Raw genomic sequence first — 15,264 nt, 5'->3', positions numbered from 1 at the left:
ACATTGTGGCTATCTGGAAAAACAGTGATAAACTATTAAAAATAGAACCAGGCCGACTCTCCGTTTGTCTTCTAGATTAGATAGTAGAAAACACCCTGATAACAATGATATCATGAACAGAGATACCAGTGAACTCATTCAGCAAGCCCTTGATTAGAAGAGTTTATTGAAATATCACAAATCACACATATTCTACAAAGGTTCTAGTAGAAACAGAACCAGGAAGACTCTCCATTTGGACATTTGGATATAACCAAAGTACCCAAAGTGTGCCACATTGGGTTTTTACCTCTTTTAAGGGAATCTGGTAACAAAAAGGACTGATTCCCACAACAGGAGGCAATGTACGCACAATTCAACTTTTGGTCATTTAATTTAACTTGTACATCATCAAATTCTACAATTGTGCACATTATAGAATCCATAAAAATAATAAGATTTCCTTCATATGGCTGTTGTTCACGCATTTAACTCCTCAGAGAAAGCGGTCACCAAGACATGTTACATGTCAGTGCTAAGCTAGCTTTCACTACAAGGTGGCTGTATTGTGTTTGTTACCTGTAGTACCACCATTAACCCTACTAGATGAATACAAAAGAACTGATTCTGTCAGGCAAGTGACCATGTGGCGCCCAGTGTGGACTGGATCACAAAATGTAATAAAAACAATAACAGCTGCATTTGTTGTGAGTTTTTTTTTTGTATTTGATGAAATATTGAGACATAAGAAGAAATTCTGACATGCTAACTGTGATATTCAAAGTTACATTATAGAATTAACATGAATACCAAATATTGGTACAATTTTACCCCATTCTTATTTACAAAACTGCTCAAGCTCAGTCAGGTTGTTGGGGATCAGGTATAAACATCAGTATTCTAGGCTGGAAGTTTCTCCATTGGGAACGGACTCTGCTCCAGCAAAGATCTGCCGGGCCAGTCGGATGGTTTGCATGGGATTTATGTGATTTTTCTTACTGCAGTCATGGCAGCACACAAGCGGAACTAAGAAACTAAAAGACAGATTGCAACAAGATGTGGTTTTAGTAACTTGCAACTCATCTGAGTGCCACAGAATTGCTTCAGTTATCTTTATGAGGCTACTTTCAGCTTGTTTAGGCTAATGTAGAAGCTAATGTTAACTTATTTACCTTACTTGTCATATTTCACCCAACGCAGTTGCTTATGTTTTCTTGTTTTATGCTAATGTCAGATCAGCCACGTATTCAGACTCTGGAGGATGCAGGACGGTCATTACATACTTGAAATACATTCTGGGATACCTGGCTGTACAAGCCCACACAAATTACCTCGGGTGTGTCCTCAATGAAACTGGCAGGGCCAGAACACATCCGGGTATTTGGACTGTACTAGGTCAGATGGAACAAAACAAGACTGATGACGTTTCACAAGAACAGACAAGAACATATGTCAAGGAACGACCTCTGGCCCACCAGAAGATGGTGGAACTGAGAAACTAAAAGACAAACTACCAACAATAAGGCGTGGTTTCAAAGTTTATTTTAAATCAAGAAATTTTAATTACATAATGTAAAATATGCACATCTTATTTTACAAAAAGACAGAAAACAGAGCACTGTGTACAAGGACTCATTTGATGTGGTTAAGGTGTGTAACTACAAAACGAAATGATTGCCCATGTACCGCTCAGTGAACTCAGAATGGTGATTTTCACAGTTTAACAACTTCTTCTCCACAAAGCAGCAGAGTTTAACCGCAGGTAAGAAAGTGGTTGATAGAAGTGTGAAAATATATATTACATGCATGTTGAAAATCTGAAATGGAGACCTGGTGAAAGAACTTCTGCAGCTTTGGTCCGAGAAACCCTGGACATAAAACATGATCAGGATTCAGCATATCTTAGTGAAAACGCAAAGTCCTCCAAGTGATGCACATCAAATCTTTTTCTACAGAATGAATCGCCCCGTTCAGTCCTCACATTAACATCCATTCACACTTGTCCATCTTTTACTACCTGTCTTCACACCTGGTATCAATCAAAATGTGTCTCCACATGCGTCCCCAGCCAGCACTTGAGATCTGATCTCAGTTTGTGTGTCTGTAAATAAGCAGCGCCATCATGTGGTCAGTAGAATATTGTACCAGCTGCTGTCTCTAATGGATCTCTACCTACTGCTGTTTCAGAACCATGAACAGCTGATGATGATCCAGATTTCGGAACAAGCTGTAAAGTCTCTCAAACGTTAAGTTCTTCTTTATTTTAGAAACAAAGCTCAGATTAGAACTGAACCCTGGAAGCTTCCATCCTCAGAGGAATGTCACTGCTGAGAAAGAAAACTCCCTGATGATAAAGGAAACAAAGACACTGGGAGTTATTGAGGAAATAATGTTCATTTCCTGAGTGAATATTTGTTTAGATTTATTCTTGTTTAGTGAGTTACCAGCTCCAAGGACAGAATCTTTTAAAAGGACGTTGATGTGAGGTCTGACCCTGCAGGTCTCTGTGACATTACCGTTGTAAGTCCATGTTTTTCAGATCTGCACGATAAACTTCATTAAAATAAATTCAACATGTGAGTGGCGATAGAAGACAGATTCCCAAATAATTGCTGCATGGCCACGAGGACAAACTGTCCTAATTCCAAATATACAGCATTGTGTTTGTTCACAGTAGAAAAAGTCACAAACTGATCCATTCGACAAGCAACACAAAACCACAAAGCAATGACTGCTGCAAAGAGGAAGTTTGTGGCTGATGAGACGTTTCAGTGCAGTGGCAGCGCTCCAAAAACAATAAAAATAAGGAACCTAGAAGAATTTATCGTACATGAAGCAAAATACTGGACCAAATCGGCTGCTCGGATGAGGATGCCCCAACGCTCTGGACACTGGCATAAATAAATCCTTCCAGGAAACAGTTGTAGTCTCTGAAAGTTTTAGTTTTTTGTTTTTTTGTCATTTTAGGGAACTAAATTATAAAATGCAGCATTTAGGGAAGTAAAACTTCTTTGAGGAAGTGTGTCAAAAAAACAAACATATCCTTCTAACATAGGCCAGTTCATTAGGTACACTAGTGAACTCAGTCTAATCTAAAAAATGTTGAGTTGACATAGAAACAGCATCAGAATGGCGGTAATTCAACAGGATAATTATTGTGGAGGATGTAGTTTGTGGAGCTGTTAAACTGGACTGACTTGGGGAGATGATACACATTTTGGTACAAGCTATGATTCGATAGTTCTACAAACGGCCTACACAATGAAAACACAGTTACATCAATAGCTCTCTTAGTTATTAGAAACTAATGCTGAATACCAGAACCTTAATGAATACTATTTAGAGCAAGAATTTGAAATACATTCATTGGTGTACCTAATGATCTGGCCAGTGAGTGTATATAGGTTGTCGGTTTGTCTTAAAACGTGTAAATAATACACAGGGCTTTGGTATAAAGAAGGAACCGATAGAAACTTCTCTCTAAAAGTAAAAATAAGAGGACCTTAAATAGAGCCTTGCGGAACTCCAAGAAACTTTCAACGTTTCAGCCTTCAAACACTTTACCGCATCATCAGTTTGTAGGTTGATTTTCAGGAAGAGGTATTTTAATTTATTAGAAAACAGGGGCTGCTTTAAAAACTCAACTCACCGACAGGAAAAAACAACTGAATCAACAGCTCTCTCTGTTATTAGAAACTACTCCTGAATACCAGGACCTTCATTAAGGCTAGATTTACTATTAGACTGTTTTCACTAGTGTGCCTAATGTTTTGGCCAGTGAGTGTATGTAGGTTGTTGATTTGTCGTAGATCATGTAAAAATACACAGGTGTTTGGTTTAAGAAAGGAAATGGCAAAAAATCAGTCTACATAATCTTAAAGTTAAAACTAAGAGGACCTTAAATAGAGCCATGTGGAACTCCAACACAAGATTTACTGCTCGATTGTTGTATTAGGATGCATTACCTATCAGAGAACAAACAGGTGGGACAGTGTGTATATCAGATTATAAGAATAAGAGCACCAAGCTACTTGGAACGTATGTCAGACTTTCAAAATAAAACCTGATGGACTCGTCATTTGGGTTAATCTGGTAAATAAAAGCCGATGAAGAGGCTCTATAGAAACCTTCCCCAATGGTTTGACTCCTTAACAACACAGCAATGGGAATGTGCTTAGTTCTTAAGAGGCCCCCATCCGTATGTTGAATTTTCAAAATAAAAGCCACAACTACTTACAGAAATAAAATCTCCTAAATGTTAAAAGTAGCTCAAAAAAGATTCTCAGATATGCTGGATGTTCAAAGTAAATCATCCTTCCACTTGGAAGGAGGAGTTTAATGCACTGGTGTACCTAATGATTTGGCCAGAGAGAGTAACTGAGGATATGTGGGGTTAGAGTCCAGTTGGCTGCTCGGTGCTTCATGCAGATCCTGGGTCGGGGCCAACTGTGCAAAAGGAAACACTCTGCAGGAGTCCTGCATGATCCCACTGCTCTGGTGTTTAATGGATGTTTAATGATGCCTTTCTATTGGCGTATGTGAGTGAGCCTGAAAACCTGAAACACAGCAGGAAGCTTCTGAGGAGTTAAAGCACTCGTGGCCGAAGAGTGAAAACACACGACGTCATGCTACAGCTACAGATCTGAAGGTCGAATCTGGAGCCAAGGAAAACACGTTAATAATAAACGCAGAGGTCGACATTTCACCACCAGCACAACAAAACAGACAGAACACAGAGAGAAATAGATGAAAGTATCAGTGAAAACTTTATCACCGACAAAATGGAGAAGGATTCCTTTCCTTCCAATAATGAAACACAACGTGTCTTTGTTTTACAGCTTCTGAGCTCATTTCTCTCAGTTCCATCTATTAATTTTCTCTTTTTATTTCCGGTCTGAACTCCTGAGGGTGAGCTGGGAGCGTTAAGACAACAGCGGACAAAACTGTTTCAGCTCGGTGGTTTCATGTTCCTGCTCTCTGATTGGCCGCAGCATCGGACGTCCTGAAAGTCCCAGGATGTAGGGAAACGGTCCTAGAGGGAAAGGGATGGATGTTCTTAAAGGGACGGTGTTTGTTTTTAGAGAAAAGACTCTGATCAGAGGAGCAGCTTCAACAGGCAGCTGTCAGGGGCCCCAGGCCAATAGGGGCTGGAAAAAATTAAACCACAGCAGTAATGAGCTAAGTTTTCAATGACGTCAGGAGACCTCCCTGATTGGCCCCTAAACAGCAGTTACAGCAGTGGCAATGAGCTAAGTTTTAAATGTGACAATAATTCAAAATGAAAAGAAGTGAAAAATGAAATACAACTGTTGTTCAGAGACTGAGGAGAGTTTCTAACCTCTTTCTCAGCTAACCACATGTTCATGTGTCTAAACTTACTTTAGACTCATCTCCACCAACAGATCAGAGCCCACTTCACACCTCTGTGGCGAAACGTTGAGGTGTGAAGTGCATATATGCAGCATTAAAAATGGTCCGCTGTGAATGACTCAGAAACGTCCCCTGAACGTTGGCATTTGAGAAACCGCTGGCTAAAATTAAAATAAATTTTTCTGACGCAGCTGGTTTCGTTTCGGGGTGTGAAGTTTTTGAACGAGGTGGAAACCAAAGAGGCCTCAGAGGTGAGGCTGGTTTTAGCGTCAGTGCTGCTTACTTGTATAGTGAAGACAATTCTGACAGATCCAAGCAGAAGACCTGTCTGTTTTTATTTGTTAATGGTTTTAGTTTTGCCTGTGTCCTCTGCAAACATAGCCTGGATGTCAGATCAACTTCTCCAGCCGGGGCTTTACGTGGTGATAATGAGTAATAGTACTCATACATGTCATCTGAGCGCCTTAGTTGACTTAGTTATCTTTAAGAAACTACAGTTAGCTTGTTTAGGCTAATGTAGCAGTTAATGCTACTTTGTATAGGCTAACATTGTTGCTTCTTTCTTGGGATACTGTTAGCTTGTTTAGGCCAATATAAGGCTAATGTCATCTTGTTTAGGCTAATGTCAGATTGTTTGTGCTAACATAACGACTCACATCATCTTGTTATTTTTTACGCTAATGAAACAGCTAATGTTAATCCTGTTTTAGCATCAGTAGCTGCTAATTAATGCTCAGGTATAGTGGTGAAAAGTTGTTCTGGAGTCTCTCTATTGGGACCTGATTCTGCTCTGCTGGGCCAATCAGACCATGTGGGCGGGGCTTTATGTGGTGATAATGAGTAATGGTAGTCATACATGTCACCTGAGCGCTGTGGAGTCGGCTTAGTTATCTTTATGAAACTACAGTTAGCTTGTTTAGGCTAATCTAACAGTTATTGCTACCTTCTTCAGGCTAACAGTTGTGGTTATGTTATCTATCCTGGTATACTGTTAGCTTGTTTAGGCCAATATAAGGCTAACATTATCTTGTTTAGGCTAATCAAATGGCTAACTGGCTTGTTCAGGCTAACATAGCCGCTAACGTCATCTTGTTTAGGCTAATGTCAGATTGTTTGTGCTAACATAACGACTCACATCATCTTGTTATTTTTTTATGCTAATGAAACAGCTAATGTTATCCTGTTTTAGCATCAGTAGCTGCTAATGAATGCTCAGGTATAGTGGTGAAAAGTTGTTCTGGAGTCTCTCTATTGGGAACTGATTCAGCCCTGCTGGGCCAATCAGATCGTGCGGGCGGGGCTTAACGTGGTAATGGGCAGATTGGTTGGAGGACTATCCAGTTTTTTTTTTCTCTGTATCAGTTGAAACTCGTCTCATAACATAACAGGAACAGACGCTTGTTTCTCATCAAGACAACAAAAGGTAAAAGCAACACGAGTCTAGATGAAGACGAGAAGAAGACTAGTTTTGGTTTCTTCTATTACTGGAATTTTTTTTGTGGCTTCAGTGCTTCATTGGAATCATTGTTAAACTTGTTTCGTGTTTTGTGCACATTTACCTTTTTTTTCTGTTTTTAAAAACTCCAGAGGAGAGCGGGGCTGTACCTGTTCTGCTTTCATGTTTTATAAAGGTTCAGTTTTCCTGAGGAACTGATGGAGAAAAAACACAATAGTGATATATATATATATATATATATATATATATATATATATATTTTTTTTTTTTTTTAACTCCTTATTGGAACCACACTATGAATAGAAATAAATATTTTTTGAAAACTCTGTGATCAGTGATCGGAGCAGAAATAGTCTCAGATCTTTACGCTGCAGCGAATCACAGACGGAGAGCTTGAACTCCTTCTTGAAAAACAAAGTTTCACTCTTTCTACCAGACGTGTTCACCGTGGTCTGGACCTACTGACGGATCGCTGCCACCTCATCTCTCATAGTTCCAGTTCCAGTTAGTTTTAATGTCTGTTCTCGTGCTTTGAAGAGAAAGAGGGGCCTCTTCATCCTGACTTCAGACTTGTTCTCCATCCTTCGGTTCAGATCGGGGTTAGAGGGCGGGACGTGCAGGGTCCTGGTGTGAACGCTCCTCTACTGATATTGGAAGTCTTCGTGTCTCAGGATCTTGTAAAGGACCCAGTAGAAGATGTTGAAGAAGAGGAAGGCCAGAGGGAAGCCGGCCCTCGACACCGTGTCGATCTTCTTAGCTCGGTCGATGAACAACTTCCTCATCTCCTCTGTGCTTTTACCCCTGCCGCCGCCCGTCGTCGACGCCGCTGCCGCCCCAGGTGGATTCTGGGTCGTGTTAGTGGCGGTGTTCGGTGCGGTGACAGTGTTGTTGGTGCTGGCCTTGGAGTCCTTGGTGTTGCTGGGAGTGGAGGTCGGCCTGCTCTCATGGACTTCCCCTTCCTGTTGGGGGAAGATGAGGAGGAAGAGGAGGACGAGGATAAAGAAGAGGAAGAGGAAGAGAAGCAAGAGGAGGAGGAAGACAAGGAGGAGCAAGAGGAAGTGGAAGAGGAAGAGGAGGAAGATTAGGAAGTGCAGGAAGAGGAATGAGGAAGAGGAAGGGGGGAGTGAATGAGGAAGAGGAGGACAAATACAGAAGAGGTAGAGGAGGAGGAGGAAAATGAAGGAGGAAGGCAATGAGTAGGATGAGGAAGAAGAGAAGGAAGAAGATTGAGAGGAGAAGAGAAAGAGGAGCAAGGGAAGGAAGGTGAGGACGAAAAGGAAGAGGAAGGAGGAAAAGGAAGAGGAGGAAGAATATGGAAGAGGTAGAAGAGGAGGAGGAAAAAGCAAAAAGAGGAGGAAGAGAAGGCGTAGAAAGAGGAAGAAGAGAAGGAAGATGGGCAAGAGGAGGAAGAAGAAGTAGGTAGAAAAGAAGGACGGGGTAGATGAGGAGGAGGAAGAGGAAGAAGGGGGATGCATGAAGAGGTGGAAGAGTAGGAGAACAAAGGAGGAAGAAGAGGATGAGGAGGGATAGGAGGAAGAAGAGGAGGAAGAGTAATTATCCGGGTGTTTTTGCCGCCATCTTGTAATCAGCTGATTGGACAGCTGGATGAACGCTGTGGTTTCCTGTTGTCAGGTCTCAATAATCATGCTGATGGACTGAGAGACAAACGGATGGAGACAGGTGATGCAGGTGAGACATGCCCAGAGAGAAGCCTTTACCCTGTGATTGGTGGCGTAGACGTTGCTCATAGATCCGTACTCGGGCTCTGAGGGTTTGAGGCCGTTGCTGGTGTTAACGCGACGGAGGGAAGCGGCGAGCTCCTCGGGATCAACGGCACCTCCGCCGCTCTACCGGCCGACAGCATGCACACCAGTGAACACACAACAGGGAGACGCCCAAAGAAAGGACGAGACAAAAAACACAAAGATGTGTCCAAAGACGGGGTCACCCTTCATTCAGTCAACAGCACCGTTCACTTACCACATTAAAAAGGATCATTCTGATTGGTCCGTGCATTTTTATCTTTCTGGTATTTCAAGTTTGTTTTTAAAACTATAAACGGAAACTGGAGAAACTATTCAAACTAAAACTTGTTTTTCATTTCTTTTATTCTGTAGTCTAAAAAAAAGGAGAAAGTTAATATTCTATATAACTATAGAAATGAATTAAAAACTAGTCGTATTCTCCTTGAGTGCAGCAGGAAGTAGTCTCAATGGTGAGCACTGGTCCAGGAAGTAATCTCCATGGTGACCACTGGTCCAGGAAGTAGTCTCCATGGTGACCACTGGTCCAGGAAGTAATCTCCATGGTGACCACTGGTCCAGGTAGTAGTCGCCATAGTGACCACCGGTCCAGGTCTCGCTGGTACAAGAAGTAGTCTCCATGGTGACCACCGGTCCAGGGCTCTCTGGTGCAGGAAGTAGTCTCCATGGTGACCACCGGTCCAGGGCTCTCTGGTCCAGGAAGTAGTCTCCATGGTGACCATCGGCCCAGGTCTTTCTAGTCCAGGTAGTAGTCTCCATGGTGACCACTGGTCCAGATCTCCTTGGTCCAGGAAGTAGTCTCCATGGTGACCACTGGCCCAGATCTCCTTGGTCCAGGAAGTAAACTCCATGGTGACCACCGGCCCAGGTCTCTCTGGTCCAGGTAGTAGACTCCATGGTGACCACCGGCCCAGGTCTCTCTGGTCCAGGTAGTAGTCTCCATAGTGACCACTGGTCCAGATCTCTCTAGTCCAGGTATGGATCATTGTGTTCAGCTTCTCCAGATTCACAAGACAAACTCTCAGTCATGTCCGTGCTCCATTTTTTTCTAAATCGCTGACCGATGGAAGCAACTTCTTCCTCTCCCTAATCTTCTTTTTCTTTTTCACCTACAAATACTTCTGCTCAAATGACTGATTTTTCTTTTAGTTATTTCTTTTACATGTAAATATACTTTTTTTTGGTTTTGCTTTTAAAATTTCAACTCAAATAAACTAAAATGTATTTATTTATTTATATTTATTATATATATTTATTATTTTTTTACACTAAAACCAAACTTGAAAATACCGAAAAAGTACACGGACCTTGCTTTAGTTTGTTTTCAGTCGTTCTGAGAGGAAACCGCTGGAACATTTTGATAATAACGTGATGGATCAGCTGCACTTTAAGTTAAATGTTGGATCAGTTTATTCAGGTCTTTACGCCCAGAAATCAACCCTCGTGTCTCTTATGTGAAGTCAAATATGACGTTTTAATTAACTCGTTAACCATGTGATTGACTCATTTAAAACATTTAGAAACGTGAAAACATCCATGAACAACGTGAACAGTTTAGGATTACTTCCTCTATATAAACTCTGTAATTAGTTCCGGTACAGTCTGAAGAGATTCACCACACTGACACTAAACTCTTTTATGACGAGAATGTGGATTTGCAGCGAGTTGACTGAACGCTGAGCAGATCCTGACCATGCACCGACAACAGGCTCATCCTCAGTTTGTTTGGATGACCTTCTGTCACAATCTTGACCCCACACTGATGCAGCTGCAGCCATGCTGAATCATGCAAAGACACAGTAAAGACCTCGCACATGCACATTCAGGTGCTTCTTCCTGTCCTTGCTCACATGTCTGGAAGGATCTATTTGACTTCCTGGTTTTCTACGCTGCAGTAACAGCACGCCGCCACCAGGTGGAAGGCTCCAACCAGACATGACCAGACACTGTGAGTGTCCCTGACCGTGGCGGTCGTTCTCTGTTTTTGGTACCTTGCTCTTGCTCTTGTGGCTCCGCCTGAATCTCAGCAGCTCTTTGTGTTGCCTCGACACGAAGTTGACAGCAGCGTACTCCAGCAGCGCCGAGAAGACGAAGAGGAGACACACGGCCATCCAGATGTCGATGGCCTTGACATAAGACACCTGGAAACACAAACACTCATTCAGATAGGTGTTCATCTGTCATTTCCTTCACGTCCCTTGTCCTGTTAGAGATGTAAACACTGCTATGCTAGCTATGTTAACTACTGCTAACAATGTTGATGCTAGTGAAAGTTATTTATTCAAATGACTCTCCTCCATATTTAGGGAGGTCCCCTACCGTCATTGAAAACTTAGCACATTGCCACTGCTGTAGTTTAAAGTTTATCAGGTGGGGGACCCTTACGGAGGTCCCCTACTGTCATTGAAAACTAAGCACATTGCCACTGCTGTAGTTAGTTTGTCAATTCTTGGCGGGCCCTTAGGGAGGTCTCCTACTGTCAATAAAGTTTAAAGTTTATCAGGTGGGGGCCCCTTAGGGAGGTGCCCTACTCTCACTGAAAACACAATTTCTAAATCCAATAAGGGTTCCCGATAAAAACAATTACCATTTCTTTACCCTATGTATTCCAAAAGCTTCCCAGAACCCTGAACAGTGGCATAAAGCAAACAGGAAGAGCCTTGGGCAGCTCGTGTGGGGGACCCATCTGCTTGAGGCCGGCCGAGCAGCTCTGAGCAGTAAACATCCTTCAGGCTCCAGAGAGCCGTGAGATCAGCACCGCCACAGATGCTCCATTGGTTTCTTCCAACAATAACTGCAGATTTAATTTCAGCGTTGCAGCTGCGGCCCTCGACAAGCTCGCCCGTGACTGCGGTGTCGAGTAGACGTGACCTCATTTCCTTCATGAAATAATGACTTATTCAGACACGTGTAACATGCCGGAGTGCAAAGCTCTGTTTAGTGCCAGGAACACGAGAAACCTCCTAACCTGTGAAGAGCCTCGGTCAAACGGCCGAGAGAGACGAGTATGTTCGTCAGGGTTACGCAACGACTCCATGTCTGATTGTTTGTCATGCATACCAGATACCAGAGCGGGACGGGGGGGCTCTTCTTCACGCATGATGTGTGTAATCAACACATACTCCTGCTCGCTCATGCAAAACATCCGCTAACACGATGGAGGGAAAACAGGAGGCGGTCCAGGTCTCAGAGGACGGAATAAATCAAATCTGCTCCACACACCAGTCACTAAATACATGACTGTTCATAGCGGAGTATTACTCTGCTCATGTTTTATTTAGGATGTTCTGAAATAAAATGAATGAGTGGTTTTATTGTCTCTGCACGTCAACACACAACTAAACTGAGAATGAAGCTTCTTCTAATCAACGTTCACTCTTTGTCTCAGATGTCTATTTTTCTTGATTTCTCTACATTTTGTCTTTATTATTAAAAAACATCTCCCTATATTGCCATTGCTATATATTCTATGTGTCACAAGTGGAGGCATGGTGCAGGGCCAACAATCTCTGCACTGATGTGAAGAATATGAAAGAACTGCTCCTGGACTTCAGGCAAGTTGGTAGGATAGCTGCAGTTGAGGTCATTGCCAGTTTAAAATATCTGGAACTGGACATCACCAACACAACCAACATCACCAGCTTATTAAAGAAGGCCCATTGAAGGCTGGACATCCTGAGGAGGCTCAAGCGAGGGGTACCGGGTCCCGCAGTCCTCGTTCTACAGGTGTGTGGTGAAGATCATTCTCACATCATGTGTCACTGTGGTAAGGAAACTGCTCGGATGCAGACAGGTAAGGTAAGGCAACGAGTAGTAAAATACAAACAGAAGATCGCCGGCTGCAGCTTTCCTGCAATGGAGGACATCAACAACAGAAGACCAAAGAAGACCACAGGAGACCAAGGAAGACCAAAGAACACCAAGAACGTCCAAGGAAGACTAAATAAGACCAAAGAAGACCAAATAACACAGGAGGACACCAGTGGAAGTCCAGAGCAGACCACAGGAAAACAAAGAAGATCAAAGAACAATAAGGAAGTCCAAGGAAAACCAAAGCAGACCAAAGCTTTCAACGTCGTGACATCATGCTGGGAGAACATGGCTGTAGGAGTCGATGCAGCTTGAGCATCATTAAACAGATCTTCTGACACTCTATGAAAATGTTCACTGATTTCTGACATTGATATTATTAAATGCACTACATCTGATGCATTAAAGGCCAATCTGTTTGTAGATCCAAGGTTACAAACAGGAACAGCCTGCAGCTACTGCAGCACGGAGCCCTGACGGCCACCAACAACAGCAGAGATGACAGGATGAGGAGTGCATTAGTGTTTACATGTGCATCACATTCGTGTGAATCAGGAAGTCCAAATCTGCTGACAGCAAGAAGAGGAAATAGATGCGTCACGTTTAAAAGTGACAGAGTGTTGTGAGGATAACATGTTTGGTACAATCTGTAAGGTTTAATATCTTTTACATGACAACAGAGCCGCCCTTAACATGAATATTATAAATGACTAGCTAACAGTAGCCAATTATAGGATTAGTACAGGATTAGTTCTTCAAAAGATTTATGTGTTGACTATATTTAGAGTAGTCGATTAATCCTTTAGTTTACCTCTAAATGATAAACAGAACTTCATCTCCACATAGAGAATCCAGAACCTTTATGCTGTGATGCTAACCACTGCTAAAGCCCAAAAGCCTAAACAAGCCAGCAGTAGCCTAAACCAGCTAACATTAGCCTAAACGATCCAATGTTAGCCTAAACAAGCAAATGTTAACGTAACCCGCTTACATTAGCCCGAACTAGTCAATGTTATCCAGTTAACACTCCGAAACAATGGTAGCCTAAACCAGCTAACTTAAACCTAAATCAGCTAATTTTAACTTAAACTACCCAACATTAGCCTGAACAATGTTAGCCTAGACCAGCTAACTTAAACACACACCAGCTAACAATAGCCTCAAAATGTCCAACGTTAGCCTAAACGACCTAACATAAACCTAAACTAGCCAATGTTAGCTTAAAACAGCAGCTAACTTTAGCCTACACCAGCTAATGTTGTCTGACAGGGTGAGACAGATACTGACCTTAGGCAGGGACGTCCTGGAGCCCGAGCTCTGAGTTGTCATTGTGAGAACGGTGGTGATGCCCAGGGCCACTCTGGCCGGGGCGGCATCCATGTTGATCCAGAAAGAGACCCAGGACAGAATGACAATGAGCAGAGAGGGGATGTACATCTGGATCAGGTAGTAGCCCATCTGGCGCTCCAGGTGGAACCGCACCTCAATGCAGGTAAATTTACCTGCAACACAGCACATTTGGATAAGGATCTACAGAACAACAACAAATATCAGAATGTTAACCGTTACCTCTGCATCAACTGGACAGTCCTCCAACCAATCAGAGTCATTTTAAGCCTAACCATCACATTAGGCCCAGACCAAACAATCTTTTTGCTGGAGCAGGATCAGTTCCCAACAGAGAGTTAGCCACTTAATTAGTCTAAATATGATCAAGTTAGCCACTTAACTAGCCTAAACAATTAACGTTAGCTCCTACATTAGCCTGAACAAGATAATATTAGCCATTTTACAAGTTAAAGGTAGCCTGAGAAAGATGACTTAGGCAACTATATTCACCTAAACAAGATAAATGAATCTTGAAGCGAGGACATTTAGTTTATTTAGGATCAGCTTGGTTGATCCTCAATGTCAAATGATCAAAAATAACTTGATCGGGAAACCCCTAATGATGATGGTTGAAAGATGCGTAAAACCACTGGGTCTTCTTGTGTTTTAGTTCAGAGCTGCAGGTGCTGCTGCAGGAGTGTCGACATCGTCCTGGACGCCTTGTTTGTCGACTTGACCCCCCAGCACAGGCATGGCTGATACAACATGGCAGCCGTTTCACCCTGTGTACATGCTATTTGTGTGGTGATTCCTGCGGCGCTGTGTGAGTGTGTTACCTGTGTTGTAGTGCTTGGTGCAGTATCTGAGGTCTGATTCATCTTTGAGGATGAACTGAGGGAGCGTGAGGCCCTCGGCCACTTGAACCGGTCCGTTCTCCTGCCACTCAAAGATCAGGTCGTTCATGGTGTAACCGACTGAGGAAGAACAAAGCACACAGCCAATTAATAATCAACATTTAATTAAAATATACAGACCTCCTATATGGCCTGAGCTTACTGTCTCCTGTTTATTTATTGATATGCTGTAGCTTCTGCACTTTACGTTCACACAGTTCTTAAATAATTTTCATATTTAATAATGAAGTAGGTAACTCTTCATCGCAACTCAGCTCGCAAACAATCTGACATTAGCCTAGAGAAGTAGTACTAGCTGCTATGTTAGCCTAAACATGCTAATGTTAACCACTTAATTAGTCTAAGCAAGCTAATGGTAGTTGTTATGTTAACTCAAACAAGCTAACGGTAGCCTGGGAAAGATAACTTAAGCAACTGTTGCAGCGAGTGACTATGTTAGCCCAAACAAGATAATCTCATGTTAGCAACTGTGTTAGCCTGAGCACGCTAATGTCAGCCACTTAATTCGTCTAAACAAGCTAATGGTAGTTGTTAAAAAGGGTTGCCCAAAAAACGTAAGCAACTTATAATAGCCTAAACAAGTAAGAAGAACTGCAACACCACTGACTGTACTGACATGTAAAAACTCTTTGCTCTCTGAGGA

General features: G+C 42.5%; 1 protein-coding gene across 1 annotated transcript in view; it reads right to left on the bottom strand.

Annotated features, from left to right (window-relative positions):
• Positions 1-7,243: 7,243 nt before the first annotated feature.
• Positions 7,244-15,264, bottom strand: part of LOC311506525 (glycine receptor subunit alpha-3-like) — a gene marked incomplete at its 5' end in the record, with an annotated part of 32,499 nt that continues 24,478 nt past the window's right edge. Inside the window, 5 exons of the mRNA XM_084570512.1 lie at positions 7,244-7,764; positions 8,524-8,652; positions 10,560-10,709; positions 13,666-13,880; positions 14,544-14,681. Coding sequence (XP_084426638.1) covers positions 7,447-7,764; positions 8,524-8,652; positions 10,560-10,709; positions 13,666-13,880; positions 14,544-14,681 — 950 coding nt within the window. The 3' untranslated portion in view covers positions 7,244-7,446. The remainder of the gene's footprint in view (positions 7,765-8,523; positions 8,653-10,559; positions 10,710-13,665; positions 13,881-14,543; positions 14,682-15,264) is intronic.

The sequence above is a fragment of the Chelon labrosus genome (assembly GCF_963514085.1).
Source record: "Chelon labrosus genome assembly, chromosome: 2".
Taxonomy (NCBI): Eukaryota; Metazoa; Chordata; class Actinopteri; order Mugiliformes; family Mugilidae; genus Chelon; species Chelon labrosus.
Note: the sequence above shows the minus strand (reverse complement) of the source record. Positions and strands in the feature narration are given on the sequence as shown.